A 17,876-nucleotide genomic window follows, 5' to 3' on the forward strand; every position below is an offset into this window, starting at 1 on the left:
CGCTACAGTTCCGCCCTACTGTGAACCAATGGCCGTTTTAGATCTGACAATTTCCGTTTGCCCGGGGGAATGAATTGGTGACATCACCAGCTCGTCCGCGGTCGGGCAGCCTGTTTGGACTGCACAATGCTCGTCAAGAATCATGCAGTTCTCGTTCACTAATTGTTCAGTGTTTCACATTCTTATTTGAATCACCGAACAATCAGTGTTTAAATTGACCAACAAGTGAATGAGCCGGAGCTGATTTTTATGCCGACTGAAACTGAGTAGCGAACAAGAACTTCGTGATTCTTGCTCATCTTTCAATCATTGGCTGCATTTAAACTCAACAATTAGCAGTCACTTTCGCTTGAACAATTTTTTGCGAATGATAATCGTTCCGACTAAAAGCAGAATTAATCCAGTGGGTAAACCTCAACCAATTGCTCAGAGATGCAAAATCTGCATCTACAGCCTCATAGACATATGCTTCTCACATCTCGGGAATCCATCAGCCTTCTTTTTGTGCTAGGTCTACACAAGCCAATCGGAGATACATACAGCCCCCTAATTGTTTCCACCCCAACATATATATATATATATATATATAAACTTTTCAATAAAAAGAAGTATGATTCAAAAAAATATACATATGTTTTTTTTATATCATTTCACTAAAAAGTTTTTCTAAGCATAGCGAAAATAACACAGTACACAAAATATATATGTTTATACTGAGATATGTTAAGGTAATAGCTTCATGTTCTATACAAGCAATTTGCTCCACATAGTTCACCACAACTTTATAGTCAACATATTAAGATATTGTGTATCAACTTATAACTAGAATAAACATACTAATTAATTCGGCCTACTGTGTATGCTAGGAAAAGTAGTAGAAGGGACAATATAGGAAAAAAGAAAAAACATGCATTGCCTATTGCGCTCCAACATATATATGATCCAGATTCATTATTCCAATTGAATATATAGTCACTACTTGGTGATTTTTAATACAATAATGCATCATGTCTACTTGATGACCATAAATCCCATTTATTAAAAAAAGGATGATTTATTATCACAGGAGGATGCAATCATAGATTCGTACCAGCAGTTATGATTTATGCCGGCTATGATTTCTTTTATTGTGGGGACTTTATCAGTTTTCCAGTATTTAGCTATCTTGGTTTCGGTTACCAGAGTAAAATGTAGAATCACGGTTTGGCAATTTCTTGGATAACTTTCTATGCTTAAGCCCAGAGGGGTTTTTATTATTATTATTGGGAAGCTGCAAATGTTTATAAGCAGCTTTCCTATTGTTTTGCCAGAAACGTAATATTGGAGGACAGTCCCAATCATAGTGCCCACTGATGGGCATCTCCAACATTTATTAGAGGTATTGTAAAAGGAGGCTAGCTTAGGAGGAGTATAATATCAATGATATAGAATTTTTCTGTTTAGTTCTAAGTGGGAAGTACATTTAGATATGGAGCTTATTATGGAAAAGGACATAGACCACTGTGAAGTTAGACATCGCTCCTCTAAGTCATTTTCCCATCTTGATTTGTATGATATATCATCTGGATAAGAATTCAGAAGCGGTTTATAACAGTAAGATATACCTCCTTTCCGGAACACAGTAGATGTAAGCCAAATTTTAAGTTGAGAAATAGTTTGCAAAGTGGAATTTTGGAGAGGAGCCAAAGGATGTCTTATTCGCAGATATTTGTAAAAATCTTGTTTGTTTAGGATAAACCTTTTAGATAGAGTAATAAAACCCATCATATTATCTTCTGACCATAAGTCAGAGATTTTATATATATATATATATATATATATATATATACCATTGGCTTTCCACACATCCAAATTTAGAAATGGTACGTGTACCTCCAAAATTGCCACATCACAATGTAGATAATTACATATGAATAGGTTACTGTTATTATTGCCCCACATAGTTGAAGTAGTCTTAATGGTGGGGGGGGGGGGTTGTTTCAGTCATCTTCTTAAAGATTGTTTTGAAATACAAAAGATCTGACTGTAAATTCCCCCCCCCCAAAAAATAATTTCAGTTGGCCCCAAATCTTGGACGTGTCACCCTGCCAAATGTATTTCGCTTGATCTAGTAGAGTAGCTTAATAGTATTGCAATATCAAAGGACAACTCAAAGCTCCATCGTTGACTAGTCTAAGTAGTATTGCAGCTTTAACTCTTGATTTAGATTTTTTTCCAGCTAAACTGCATAATTATTGTTTGAATATGTTGTTAATAAGATATTGGGAGATATTTTGGGATATTTCTAAATAGCTTGAAAATTTTTGGGATACACAATATTTTGATTGTTGCGATTCTACCCAACCATGAAAGTCCCTGAACATTTCGTTTTTTTAGTAGAGGTAAGTAATTCGCTTCATAAACATCACTCATTGGATAGGTGATATTTATTCCCAAACAAAGTGACTTATTTACCCATTTGTAAGGGAAATGATTATGGAGGCAAGGATCTACTGTCTTTGGTAGGCCCATGTTCAGTATCAAAGATTTAGAGTTATTATTAACCTTTACAGTAGGAGGTGCCACTAAAAGCTGAGATAATATTGGAGACCTCTGGAAGTGTAATCAATGGAGAGGAGCAAATCAAGATAATGTCATCTGCAAGAAGGTTTATAGGATGTTCTTGCAAGTTCACCTGAACGCCCTTAAAGTTTGTAGACCACCTTATTTTTTCGGCCAGAGGTTCCATGAATAGCACAAAAATTAGAGGGGAGAGCGGACACCCTTGTGGAATGCTATTTGTGATAGAGAGTGACTGAGAGAGGAAAGCAGATGTAAGGACCCTGGCTGATGGAGATGAGTAAAGGGCTAAAATAGCTGGGAGTATAGAACCCCTAAATCCGAATTTACACAAGACCGATCTCAGGTTTCCCCATTGTACTTGGTTGAATGCCTTCTCCGCATCCAAGGATAGGAGAAGAGAAGGCATCCGACATTCCGACACATAGTGGATAGGGTTGATTAGTAGCGTCTCCCGTCTATTTTTTACAAAGTCAACTTGGTCACTTTTAACTAAATGAGGTAGGAAGTCAATTATTCCATTTGCAATAATTTTTGAGTAGTTTTTCAAATCGCTATTTGAAAGAGATTGGCCTGAAATTTTCTGTATATATTTTACGGCGAATGAAATCGGTTAATACAAAATTCAAGACCAAGAAACTATGGTGCAGTGTGTTGCATTCAAATGTCATTAAGGTCTTTACTGATTACTCTAAGCTCTGTCTTCTCAAAAGGAAAAGGACATAACAGTTTTAGATGAACAGAACTCATCCAGACAGCTGTAGCTCCAGTTCTATCGGTGATAGAGATTCCTGGCTTTAAGATGAGGTCAAAAGCGTGTCTGTAGCACAGATAGACTGAAGTGGGGCTGAGAATACAGAATTTACAGCTGTCGTCTCAAACAGCTGTAACTCCAATTGCAGAAAAAAAAAGGGGCCATCGGAGGATAAACTGGCAGCAGAGACAGATCTGTGATTCTCCTGTCTGTCCCCCTGTCAGGGGAGGGGTAACCAGGACTTTTGTTTATGTCATCACCCCCATTATCAGTCATAGACAATAAGTACTTGCTCATCTAATTCCTCCTCTATGCCGTTTAATTCCACAGATGTTGCGGTCATCACAGACTGTGGCATTTAAGTGGTCTTACAGAAAAAAAATGTGAAATGTTTTTTCCCTTTTTCACAATGCTTTAAATATTGAAAAAAAAAGAGCAAAAACTGGTATATCCACATCTATAACTCCACATTCTATAAAATATTACATTATTATTACAAAGTGACAGCAGGCTCTTTTCCCGTGCGGACTTCTCAGGGCCATGAACCTCAGTGGGTGGCCCCCCTGGCCCAGGCAGGGGCGGACCGGTCCAGGGCTTCTGCAGCATTACTGGATAAGTTGGATCACCTGGCTGTTCCACCAGGTAGATGGGTATCCGACGAGGAGGGCTCCCAGGGTCCTAACCCCTCCTGCAGCAGACACCCTAAGAGGCATATGCCTGTGCATTCAAGTCTATCTCCCAGGTCTCCGGCGTTGTACCCTCGATTCTTACATGATGCGCAGTTGTAGTTTTTTCCTAGCGGCAGTAGTTTGGTAGAGGAACACCTTTCTGGTTCTCCTTCTGATTCAAACCTGGAGGAAGAGCTGTCTTCGGAGCTCTCTGCCTGGGTATATGGCCTGATCGCCACCATCTCGGAAGTTCTGCATATATCCGAACAGCCTTCAACTGCTTCTGGGCCCGTGTTTTCTTTCAGATGACTGCGGTACCCTCCCAAGAGCTTCCCTCTGCATCTGGAGTTCAAAGAAGTAATCCAAAAGCAGTGGGATGCTCTAGACAAATGACTATATCTTCCAAGTCAGTTTAACACTCTGTACCCTTTTTCTCAGGATCTAGTGAAAAAGTGGTCAGTGCCCCCAGTGGTTGACCCCTCCCACTGTTTGACCCTCCTGACAGATCTCCCAATGGCCGATTCTGCCACCCTGGCTGACCCTCAGGACCGGAAGATTGATTCCCTGGCTACAGCTTTATTTGAAACAGCAGGGTTGGCCCTTAGGCTTGTCTTTGCTTCTTCCTGAGTGGGGAAGGCATCAACTGAATGGCCTAGGTTAATACGCAGGGGCCTGCATTCGGGTTCAGTGGAAGAGCTTGTTTCTCTGGCTAACCTGATTGGTCAGGCAGGGGAATTCATCTGCAAGGCCTCCTTGAACAGTGCTAGGCTCCTGTCTCACATTTCGGCTACTTCTGTTTTATTGCGATGGACTCTTTGGCTGAAGTCCTGGGAGGCTGATGATGCTCCCAAGAAGGCTCTAAGCTACAATTTACCTGAGCCAGGCTTGATGAAATTATCTCGCAGCTACGGGAGGTTGGAGTTCTCTGCTTTCTCAGAATAGGCTGAGATGGTAAAGGTTTCCACACCGTAGAAGGTTGAGTTTCCCCTCTTTCCACAGACTGGCTCCTCGGTCATCAGAAGGCATCTCATGGTAGCAGGACTGCATGCAAGGTGCCTCATTTAAGCTGTGGCCAGCCTGGTGCTGAAGACCTGGGTTTCTAAGCCTCCCCAGGCCTGGACTTCTGTTTGATGGGCCACCCCCGCCCGTCATTTCTAGCATAGGGGGTTGTCTGTCCCTGTTTAGGGAGACCTGGCTCACCCAGGTCTCAGATGCCTCAGTTCAGGGGGTCCTCAGGTCTGGGTATGCAATCGAGTTCATATTGCCCCCTCCTGATTGTTGTTTTTTTACCTTCAAAGGTGCCAGACCCGAAGCCTTTTTTTCAGGCTGTCCAGAAAGTTTCTGGTCTGGACCATCGGCAATTCAAAGTTTTTTATTTGAGTATGTTCATGGTCCCCAAGAAGGATGGCTTGGTGCGTCCAGTTCTGGACCTCAAAGGACTACATCGGCACGTGAGAGTCAGGACCTTCTGTATGGAGCCGCATCTATGGAGCAGGGGGCATTTCTGTTGGCCATAGACATCAAAGATGCTTATCTACATATCCCCATTTATCCAGCGCACTACTGTTTGCGGAGGCTTGCTGGTTGTGCATGGCACTAGAAGTTTGTGGCGCTCCCGTTTGGTTTGGTTACCGCCCGTGAGTTTTCACTAAGGTGCTGGCTGCCGTGATGGCTCTGCTGCACACCAGGGGCATAGTGGCCATTGCTTACTTAGAGTATGTCCTAATAAAGGCCCTGTCTTGTGTGACTAGCCTGCAAAGTTTGCAGATTGCTCTGGACACCCTGGCGGACTTTGGATAGGATAATTATCGCAAATCCTCGCTAACGCTGGCCCAAAACAGTTTTTTGGGGGGCTTTTGTTCAACACAGACAAGACATGTGTTTGTCTCCCGTCAGCAAAGCTGAATCTGCTTCAGAGCCAGACTCGTTCGTTGATGGGGTCCGGCTTTGTGACACTGCGCCATTGCATGAGTGTATTTGGGAGAATGGTCACCACGTTCGAGGCCGTACCCTTTAGTCAGTTACATGTTCAATCATTACAGTGGTTCATCCTATCCAGATGGGACAGGACCATAGCCTCTCTCAGCCAGCGGGTGTGGATCCCAGTACAGGTGCAAAACTCCCTTCGGTGGTGGGTGACTTGTCCCCAGACCTGGCTGGACCATCCTCTCAGGACTCTTTCTTGGCGGGTGTTGACAGTTACCAGCTTTTCCGGCTGGGGGGAAACCATGCTGGCTATCCTCTCTTCTATTCATTTCACCCCTTGTTGCAAAGACAGCCTGTGGGAATCCAGTCTGACAATGTTAGTGGTGGCATATGTGAATCACCAGGGAGGTACCTGCAGGGCAAGGTTTATGTCAGAGGTGGCCAAGGTCCTGAACTGGGCTGAGGCTCACCTATTTGCTCTTTCAGTGGTCCATATTCCCGGGGTCAACAACTTGGTGGCTGACTTCCTCACTCTTTAGTCTGTCGACCTGGGGTAGTGGGAACTGCACCCAAAAGTTTTCCAGGGCATTTGTCGGAAATTAGGCAATGTGGATGTTTATTTCATGGCGTCCAGATTCAACCACTAACTTACAGTTTTTGTGGCTCGGTCTCGAGATCACCTGGCTTGGGGTGTGGTAAATGCCCTCGTTATCTCATGGGAAGCCTTTCAGCTTCTATATGTCTTTCTGCCCTTCCCTCTGATTCCACGCTTTATTGGAAAAGATCAAGCGGAAGGGTTGCCCAGTCATCTTGGTGGCTCTGAATTGGTACTCAGATCTCCCTCAGCTTGTAGTCAACACCTTTAACGCTCCAGGCCAACCTTCTTTCAGGGTCCCCTTCATCATCCCCATACCTCTCGCCTCTTATTGATAGTGCAGCTGTTGAGACAGCGCTACTAAAGAAACGTGGATTATCCGACTCTGTGGTCAAGACGACGATTAAGGCTAGGAAGCCTTCATCCTCCTGGGTCTACTACTGTGCCTGCTAAAAGTTTTTTTTCCTGGTGTGAGAGCAATAGCTTTCACTTATTTGATTTTTCATTGTCTCGTCTTTTGTCCTTTTTCCAGGATGGCCTGGACCTAGGCTTCAGTCTTGGTTCTTCGAAGGGGCAAGTGTCCACCCTACTGGATTTTTTTCAACGTTTGTTGGTTGCCGGAGTTTTTTGGTTTTTTTTTCAAGGAGTGGTACATGTTACTCCTTCTTTCTGGGTCCCCCTTGGGACCTTAACCTAGTATTAGGGGCCCTTCAGTTGAATCCGTTTGAGCCTCTGTTTTTTGACCTTTTGCAGATATTTTTGCTAGTGGCAGTCATCTCGTTATGATGGGTCTCGGAACTCACCGCTCTTGCCTCAGACCCTCCCTTTATGGTCTTCCACCAAGTTAAGGTAGTGTTGCGTCCTAATTCAGCTTTTTTACCAAAGGTCTTAGCTATTCATCTTAATAGGAAAATTGTGTTACCTTCTTTTTTTCCCGAGGCAGTTCTGCCAAAAGAGCAGGCCCTGAATAAATTGGATTTGGTGCAGGCACTTTGGCCTAATTTGTCTAGAATGGCCTCTTGGCGGTGCTCCAGGTCTCTGTTTGTAATACCACAGGGCCCGAGACGTGGTCTCACCACATCCAAGGGGACCATAGTGCGTTGGATTCAGTCTGCGGTGGTAGAGGCGTATCAAGCCAAGGGGAAGATCCCGCTCGGCCATGTCAGGGCTCACACCAGTCGAGCATTGAGGGGCCTCATGAGCAGAGCGGAACGGGGCCTCTGCAATTTTGACTTGTAGAGCCGTAACCTGGTTGTCACTACACACTTTCTCTAAGCTTTACCAGGTGCAAACCTTTGCATCTGCTGCCTCCTTCCTTGGCCGATCAGTCTTACAGACGGCTAGGGAGTGTGCTGAGGAGTCTCAGGCTGATATCCCACCCTGGGAGGCTGCTCCAGAACGTCCAATGGTCAAGCTCTGTTTCCCAATTACATGAACGAGAAATTTCCCAGAAATTAAGACCTACCCCAATAATAAGCCTGGGAGAGGGGGGGCTTCAAATATAAACACTTCCCTGAAAATAAACCCTAGCTACACTACGAGAGAAAAAATACTCACCTAGTAGGCGGCATTCCGGGTCCCTCATGCTGTGCTGTGGGGCTTCAGCAGTCTTCTGTGTAGTCCTCAGCGCTGAGAGAGCATTCTCTTCTTGGTAACAGATCTTGAATACCCCTTCTCAAGCAAGAGATTGCTGTGATTGGATCACGAGTGCAGTGGCTCAGTTAATCAGAGCCAGCGCAATGAACCAATCAGTCATTCACTGAATGGCATCATTGAATGGCTGTGAATGGTTCATCGAGCACCAGCTCTGATTGGCTGAGCCACAGTGCTCATGGTCTATTCACAGCATTCTCTTGCTGGAGGCAGGATATTCAAGCCCCGTTACCAGGAAGAGAATGCTCGTTCAGCGCTCAAGACTACACAGAGACTTCTGACATGTTATAGTGACATGTATCTACCCGGATACTCATTGATGTTAACTTCTAAGAGTCAGACAATTGCAATTTGTATCCACAAGTGTGCTTTTCAATGTCCGCATTTTGCCGCTGATCCTTACCACACACCGCAGATTCTGCAATTGGAATCCAACCGCGTGAGCCTGGCCTAAAAAAAAAAAGTTTGGAACAGGAATCGCTACAGTTTTAAAAATAAATATAAAAAAATAGAAAATACGAGTCTCTGAGGTTGATTTCAAATGTCCAAAGATGGGCGGTCCTGCATCAGATGCAGCTCCTGGGTTTGACAATGAGGAGGGCACCCCCACTCTGTTTTAAAGTTTCTTTGAGCTGCACCTCTGACCTCCCCCAGTGACATCACAGAGAGACCATCTAGGTAGATGCACAGATCTTCCAGATGGAAATCCAATTTAATATTTTGGCAATATTTCCCCAGCAGGTGCAACCAGAAAAGAAACCTATGGCCGGCATATTTAATAGCATGAATTTACCATCAATTAGACATCAAACAATGCAGGTAAAGGATTAGTCCAGCGGATGTGTGATTCCACATTTTCTGAGGATCGCACAGCGACGGGAGTGGATGCATCGTGTTTGCGATGTCCTCCCTGCTCAAAAAATATAAATGGTGTCTGGCTTTAGGCATAGGTTACTCCTAATCCCAGTTATTAATGTTTCTTTGACTCTTCTCAGTAGCTGAGTGTTCCAGGCAGCCAGTATGGGAAAATGTGTATTGGGAGAGCAGGAAGACAATGGTATCTCCTGTAACTTGCTAGTTTTATTACAATGGAATAAAAGCTTCCTGGTTTGTCCCAAAAGGAGCAGAAGGCATCAAATGCCCCCTTGTACAGGTGTGAAAGCCAGTGGATATTGAGGATGCTGGGCATGAGGCAGGAGACAGATGTTAAACGTCTGCCCTAATCCACCCAACTTTTCCAGATCAAAAGGTGCAAAAATTGGGTGGATTGGGGCATTTTAGCATCTATATGCAGCCTTTTAAAAATTGATGGTATATCCTCAGGATACGCTATCAATATTTGATTGGGGTCCGTTGTTTGGTATCCCTTACAATTGGCCGAGTAACGTCAATTGGACAAGACTATAGTACTTAGAACAGCCAGGGCCGTAACGATAGGGGATGCAGTTGCGCCCAGGCCCAGGAGCCTTAGGGGGCCCATAAGGCCTCTCTTCTCCATATAGTGAGCCCAGTACTATGAATAAAGCATTATAGTTGGGGTCCTTGCTACAGATTTTGCATTGGGACCCAGGAGCTTCACGTTACGCCTGAGACGGCTGCTATAAATATTTCATCTGAGCACAAACCTGTCCATTGACAGAATGCTAACAAGCAGATGCTGTGGCGTTCCCACGAGTCCTGCAGCCCTTCATTCGGTTGATCGGCGGAGAACCCAAGTGGCAAACCCCCACCAATTGGATATTGACAGATCATTAGTTTTTAAAGACTGGTTACCCCTTTTAAGTTGGGAATTACACTGTGCAACAAATTTAAAAAAAACTTTTTAAAAACAGGCAATTAATGTTTCTGTAAAATTAAAACCTGCTGATTACATTGGTAAAACTAAATAGCTACTTGTCTCATTTTCAAGTTATTTAACCTTTTAGTGACCATTGACCAAGCATTTTTTTTGTCTTTAAATTTATCTATCAACATCGCTGTCTGAGGGCTTGTTTTTTGTGGGTTGAGTTATATTTTTTAATGATACTATTAATTGTACCACATAATGTACTATAAAACTTTTAAAGAGTTCTAAGTGGAGTAAAATGGAAAAAAAAAAACCCCACAAAATTCCGCCATCTTTCGTTGTCTTGTTTTTATGGCCCACACACTGCAACAAAAATGACATAACGTTATACGATATATATACATATACGATACCAAACTTATGTTGTTTTACTTTTTTTTTTATCTGTACTACTTTAATTTTTTTCAAAGACATTTAATTTTATTTTTATTATTTTCTGCCGCCATCTTCTGTGCGTGAGAATTATTTATCCGTCCACATAGTTGTGTGAGGGCTCATTTCTTGCGGGACGTCCTGTAGTTTGTGTTGGTGCCATTTTGGAATACATACGACTTTATCATTTTTATTGCATTTTTTTCTTGGAGACAGAATAACCAAAAAAGTGCATTTCTGCGTTCTTAATTTTTTTTTCAGACAACGTTCGATTACCGTTGACCTTTCTTTGATAGATCGAACTTTTACGGACGCAGCGATACCAAACATGTATTTTTGTTTTATGATGTTGATTCTTTTATTTAGTCTAACCAATGACCTGTAAACGCAGTTCATTACTTACAGTTTACTTGTGGATGATCTGCAGTGTTTCCGCCACGTAGAAACATACCCTATATGTTACATAAACCTACCCTTATAGTGTTCAGTCAGCACACGGCGTGTAAAAGTGATTGCGAAATAGTTGCCAATCACTTTTATTCTTTTTAGACTGGATTAATTGTATAGACCTATTTCCAAAAAAAATACAACGGCAATTGGATTATATTATTCTCCAAAACTGGAATACCTTACGTGGTAAAAAAAAACAGATCTCCCATTTGAATTCAGTGAACTAAAGTTACTATATGCCACCTATCTGCTTATCGGTTATAAACATTGTGTTGCACAGTGTTATTTATTTTCAGTTTTTTTCAGGTCCGTGAATTAGAAAATGAATTGGAAAATGAACAGAAACAAAGTGTTGAGAACACAAAAACCTATAGGAAGGTGGAACGGAAACTTAAAGAAGTTGCTTATCAGGTGAGGAAATTAAGCATTCGTTGGACATTTTGTTCTCGAAAATAAATGAATACTAATTTTTCCTGCCTAATCATTTACTTAAACATGGTTATATGCATGAACAAGCCCGAATTACAGAAAGCAGCTGCAGCCGCATTTATATTGCTGGTTGTTATTGGAAACAGTCAGCAAGCCTGTAGACAAATATTCCCTGCCACATAAACTCTTTCCTAGCATGTGACGTTGGTATGACTGTAAGGGGTTAATCAATTTCCTGTTAATCTGTCACTGAGGCTGCAAATTGAGTATAAATCAGTAGCACAGTCCATCCCCCAAATACACCACTCACTCACTGAAACCTACAATGTTCTTCAGCAGTAAAAGGCCATGTATTCTTTAGAGCAAACAAAGACCAAACTTAATATAGTCTTGAGCTTCAATGGAGAATTTGCTGTGCTTACAAAAAGTACCAAAAAGACAAAATGGCATACAGAACAAGCAAAACAGTAACAAAATAAAAGGGAGCAAAATACAAAAGGCCTATGTACTTTTAAGGGCATTAAGAACAACGGAACACAAGTCAGACTTGGCTTGGCCTCCCCCCACCCCTCCCGCAATATGAACTCTTCTCTCTTATCCAAAAGATGTTTAAGGCCTGCCTCACCCAGACGTTTATGTACAGCGTTTAGCGTTGCCTTTTCAGCGCTGCGCTAAATGCTGTACAGCGCTCCCATTCATTTCAATGGGGCTGCTCACACAAGCGTCAAAATGCAGCGTAAAAATGCAGCGTCTTCAACGCTGCGCTTTGACAGCGATGCGTGTCCTATCTTTGGCAGTTTTCAGCCGTACATCGCCCATTGAAACAAATGGGCAGCATTAGCAGCACTGCTGAAAACACGGCACAACTTGGTACTGTGTTAACAGATCATCTATTGCTGGTAGCGAGGTTGGAGATTGCTGTCGTTAGTTCTCAGCGCTGGCTCAATGAACCAATCACAGCCATTCCTTGACTGGCTCAGCCAATCAGAGTCAGCGCCAAGAACCAATCTCAGCAATCTCTGGCTTGAGGCGGGGTACTCCAACCTCGCTGCCAGCAATAGATGATCAGTTAGTGCACGGGAAGCCTGGAGCAGTGCCAGAGATCAGCGGTAGGGACCCGGACAGTACCTTCTAAGTGAGTTGTTTTTTTTTTTCTTTTTTCTTTAGCTGTGCTGAAACGCATGCAAAACGCTGGCATAACGCATGGCAAAAAAACAGCTGCGTTTCTGCAAATGCCTGTGTGAGAGAGTCTTTATAGCTTCAGTCCTTAAGGCCGCTTTCACACGGGCGCCAAAATCAGGCAATTTTCTCACGATGTGACAGTGCTACAGATCACATGTGCGTGAAGCCCATGCCTTCCAATGGATTCCTTCACATTCGCGATGTTTTCTCTGATGGTATGGTGCAAGAAAAAAATTGTGACATGCTCAGTATTGACTTTTTCTGTAGCCCATGTTTCCCTATGGAGCCTTCGTTTTTGTCGCATTACACAAAATCATGGTTTTTGTGCGATGCAACTTTTCCATCAGAAAATAAGCTCTACCCCCAAAATAAGGCCTAGCTGCACTCACCCCCCCCCCCCCCCCCCACCTCCCCTTCCTCCAAAAAATAAAGGAATACTTACCTAGCAGGCTCGGTCCGAGTCCTCCCGCTACACTCTTGAGCTCTGCCACGCGTATTGCAGCCCTTATTGGACCACAGAAGATCACTTCCTGGTTGCGGGCTTCATAAATCTAGCACTGCATTGATTAGTTCTTCGGCCACTGCTCAGCAAATCGGAGCCATCACTTCCCGGTGGCGGAGTTTATGAATCCCACAACCAAAAAATGATCCTCCGTGGGCAAATGAGGACTGCAGGATGCTTGGCAGAGCTCCGGAGAGCAACAGAAGAACCCAGCCTGAGTCTTTTAGGTGAATATTCCCTTTTTTTTGTAGTGCAGTTGGTGATTAATTTTCGGGGTAGGGCTTAGCCTTCTTGCGAGTTTACTGCGGGCAGCAGCGATGCGATTTTGCATTGCTGACTCATCAAGATCGCAGGAACAAAGCTTCGATACTGCCGCGATTTTGTAGTGGCAATATTGCTTTCGCCTGTGTGAAAGAGGCCTTACTCCAATTTCAGAACCGCCCATTCTCTCATTGGGTAAATTCCTTATTTATGACTAGATAGTGAGTTAATAAGGAGGAAGGACCAGACAGGGGCAGACAAAGGTGGCTACCAGTTTAAAGATTTAAAATTATTTGAGACAGACTGCATAAATCTAATAACAGAACTTGGCTTACTACATAGATACTGTACCAGAACCAAGCTAGTAACATAATACAGTACCAAAACCAAGCTAACTTGGTAGATACGTTAGCGGAACTCATTTTACTACATAGGTGCAATAATAGAGGCAAGCTTGCTGCAGAGATATGGCAACAGAACTAAGCTTACTACATGGCTACAGTAACTAGACCAAGCTTAACCCTTAGATACTTACAAAGTACTGGGCAATAACAAGTATAGTTTGAGGAATACAACTATGAGAAACTTGTGCAATTCCCAAACAGTTTGTATCATGTTTACTAAAGCTGCGAACGCTACATTGAACTCTATTAGTAAGGCCCCTAGTATACCATCTTTTTTGATACTTTTGGGAACTATACTTTTTTAAATCCAATTTTTTTGTAAAAAGTAAGTATTCCATTGTTTTCGTGTTTTCAGTGGATGTTATTTGTGCTAAAGTGTGATTATGGTGCAAATCTCGTCTAAGGGAGTCTTCAGATGGCATGGGTAAAACCACCATGTTATTTTATGTAAAACTTTATTCACTTTCCCATAGTTTTTGATGTAGTATTTTTTTTCTAATGCAGTTTTTGATGTGATTTAAACTAGATCTAAATACCCTCTAAGTACAGATTTAGTAAGATTGCCTGAAATATCTGCATAGTTTACACACACAGTAGTACAGGGGTCCCCAACTCCAGTCTTTGGGCACTACCGACAGGCCATGTTTTCAGGATATCCTATGGTAAGAACACCTGTGGTGATGTCTGAGGCGCTGATAATAATTATATCACCTGTGCAACACTGAGGATATCCTGAAGACATGACCTGTAGGGGTCGCTGAGGACTGAAGTTGGGGAACACTGCAGTAGTGGACACACGCTACCACATCCTATAAACACCCTATTGCACATGCATAAACCTACTGTGTGTATATACACACATAGATATACACACAGAGGTCCTGGGTTCAAATCCAACCAACATATGTTCTTCATGTTTGTGTGAGTTTCCTCCCACACTCCCAAACATACTAATAGGTAAACTCCGACTGTGAGCCCCAATGAGGATAGAGCCTGATACAAAGATGATTCTCCCAAAATGCAAATAACCAGAGTAGATCTGTGCAGATACTGAAGAAGCAGAAAATGCTGAGAGATTTCAATTCTGAAAATGTTGTAAATGCATCTCTGAAGTATAAGGCGTATCCATTTATTTCCTATAGTCAGAAGAAGACCGGAAGAATGTCCTGAGACTTCAAGACTTGGTCGATAAGCTACAAGCTAAGGTCAAGTCATATAAGAGACAAACTGAGGAATCGGTGTGTATTCCACCTCTCCTTACCTTCAAATACTTTAAAGAAAGTTACATACCGTATATGATCCATGTCTTTCCTCTTTCTATAGGAGGAACAAACCAACGTTCATCTCTCAAAACTGAGGAAACTTCAGCATGAGCTGGATGAAGCCGAGGAGCGAGCTGATATTGCGGAATCCCAGCTCAACAAACTCCGAACTAAGAGCCGTGACATTACTGGCTAGGTATTAAAGGAGTTTTTCTGAGACTTAACCACTTTTGATCTTTCGCTGTCCTTAAAAAAAAAAAAATCAACGATTCAGAACTTTATGTCCTGGAAAGTCTTGAAGAGGTCATGTGTTATTCAACATTCATGTGACCACTGCAGCCAGTCACTGGACTCCTTGGTCACATGCCAAACATGGCAGTAACACTGCTGAAGCCAGTAATTAATTGCAGTGGTCATGTTAATGCACAGCAGATACCCCTTTAACCAGGGGCGTAGCTAAAGGCTCATGGGCCCGGGTGCAAAAGTTTATCTTGGGGTCCCCCCAACTTCTCTTAACCCCTTAATGCATAGGCATAACTTGAAGCTACTGGGCCCCAATGCAAAACCTGTAATAGGGCTCCTAACTATAATGCTTTTTTCAAAGTACTGGGCTCCCTATGTGGAGAAGAGAGGTCTTATGGGCCCCCTAAACCCTCGGGCCCGAGTGCAACCGCATCCCCTGCATCCCCTATAGTTATGCCAGTGACTTTAACCTTTGGTTATAGCTCCTTTTTATTATCCAAATTTCAGTCATGTGAAACTTGAAGTTCTACTCTTGTGATACCATCTACCATCTTTTCCCGCTGGAAGTCATGTGATAAACTTAGATAGAGTTCTCTCAACCACTTAGGAGAGCCAAGAGAGGTCACATAGCCATTCCATGTGGGTTGTGGGTGGAGGGTAAATAGGCTGAAAAGACACATGTCCATAGTTCAGCCTACCGTACTCTTACTATGTTGTTCCATCTTGCAGTTTCCTTTTGATGGATGTTGCATTTTCTAGAAAGGTAATAGGTTTCTTGTGTTCTGCAGGTGAAGGAATGAAGTCTGCTGGCTGTAGAAGATATGTCCCGGATAATTTAGCTTTTCTCATAATTTAGATAATAAATATGGTAGTTTTGAACATGTTAACACGTTTTCTGTCTCTTTTTTATGCTTCTGTGTTGATTCCCATGTGAATTTACAAAATTGCAATTTTCATGGTTTTCAACAATTCTGTTTGCTGCCCTTTAATGGCAAACTGTATTTTATGCTTCACATTGACAGAATTCTGTGCTAGTGTCATGGTGGATACAGCCCATGGCCACAGAAGTGTTACCCTACATGTTGGAATGGCACAAGCTGTTTTTGATTTGTTTTTTTAAGCGTAACTAAACTTAAAAAAACCTTTTGACATGCCATAGTGAAGTGTCTTCAGCATTGATCGGTGGGGACTGGGTGCTGAGACCTCCACCAATCGCTACAACGAACAGGCAGAAGCACTTAGGTGATTGATATGCCCATTCACCTGTTATCAGTGAGCGGGGTTTGGACTCGAGACGTTGTGTTGAGCCTATACACCCCTCTGAGCTGGGACTAAAACAGCTGAACAAGTGCAGTTCTCAGCTAAGCACTTCTGCCTTTCCGCTTTAGTAAACAATAGGGGTCTCTACACCCAATTCCCCTTCTGTCAATGCTTTTGACATGTCAGAGGTTTCCATCAAAGTTTAATTATACTTTAACCAAACAAAGGAATGGATCCAAAGGTAAAGACTTCTACTCTTCATGGATCCATTTCAGTGTGTAGCTCAAAAATACTACTACTAACTGTCTACTTAAACTCAGTGTGAATTAAAGGGACTTTCTGTTAACCCCTTAAAGACCAGAGTGACCAAACAAACTAGACACTTTATTGATTTTTACCCATGTGGTCGTTTTATTGCCTAACTTTTTTTTTCCTCTCATGGCAAAATTATTTTTGATGGGCTTTTTTTTCACAAAAGGGTTATTTTTAATACCCTTTTTTAACTAAATGTGTGTTCCTTTCTTTTTTCATTTTATTAGAGGTAATCTGTACTAATTGTAAAAAAAAAGTTTAAAAAATGTATAGTTCTTATTTTAACGAAGGTTGACTGAAACAGAAAGCATTGTCTATTTTATCCGAAGTAGACAGAGAGCATGCTGTATCTGGGTTGACTGAGAGTGGGACGATACTCCATTATAGTCAACAGAAAGCATCCTCTGTTTTATCTAAAGGAGTGCGAGAGACATTTTATCTGAGGGAGACTAAGAGCATCCGCCATTTTATCTGAGGGAGACTGACAGAGCTATTTCTTTTCATCTCAGGAAGATTGACAGAAAGAGCCAACTTTCTCCATTTTAATTGAGAGGTGGAGCATCCACTGTTTTGTTTCATATAACCTGAGATGGCATCATCCATTTTGCTTCAGGGAGCCGTTTTGATAGGGTTATTTCATTTTTTAAATTCTGTTTTAAGCAAGGTTTTCAGAAATAACAAGTTGTAAAAATTAGACCTGGAGGCAGGGTCTAATAGAACTGGTAAACTATTGACAGGCATAATACACTGCACTACATACATAGTGCAATGTATTGTGAAAGCTATTGAACAATTGACTTATTGTGAGACTCATAAATGTTAAATGGGATTTTTTTAAATCTTTTTATTAAAAAAATACACAAAACGTGTTTTTTTTTTTTTTTAATGAAATGTTATCCATTAAAAAAGGGACAGAAAAACCTAAATATATGGCCATGTTCATAATAACCCAAACTATAAAATTATCATATTTGTTCTGCACTGTGACTGCCATTAAAACATTAAAAAAGAAATGCCTTTGTAGCTAGTTTTTGTTCACCCGTCTAAAATCAGTCTAAAATCTGACAAAAATGGCGCCCGTTCATTTGAGTGGGTGGACGCAGGTGGGTTATTCGTCCACATAAAAAATTGCTGCATATCTTATTGTCCAATTTTCGGACAAGAATAACATGTCAATATGTGGTGTCCTACACATTGA

At 42.1% G+C, this 17,876-nt stretch overlaps 1 protein-coding gene across 1 annotated transcript in view; it reads left to right on the forward strand.

Moving 5' to 3' along the window:
- Window positions 1–15,977, forward strand: part of LOC136588543 (myosin-4-like) — a 91,649-nt gene extending 75,672 nt beyond the window's left edge. Inside the window, exons 36-39 of the mRNA XM_066587855.1 lie at window positions 11,130–11,234; window positions 14,744–14,839; window positions 14,925–15,059; window positions 15,895–15,977. Coding sequence (XP_066443952.1) covers window positions 11,130–11,234; window positions 14,744–14,839; window positions 14,925–15,059 — 336 coding nt within the window. The 3' untranslated portion in view covers window positions 15,895–15,977. The remainder of the gene's footprint in view (window positions 1–11,129; window positions 11,235–14,743; window positions 14,840–14,924; window positions 15,060–15,894) is intronic.
- The last annotated feature ends 1,899 nt before the right edge of the window (window positions 15,978–17,876 follow it).

Source organism: Eleutherodactylus coqui, chromosome 13 (assembly GCF_035609145.1).
Source record: "Eleutherodactylus coqui strain aEleCoq1 chromosome 13, aEleCoq1.hap1, whole genome shotgun sequence".
In the NCBI taxonomy this organism is placed as follows: domain Eukaryota; kingdom Metazoa; phylum Chordata; class Amphibia; order Anura; family Eleutherodactylidae; genus Eleutherodactylus; species Eleutherodactylus coqui.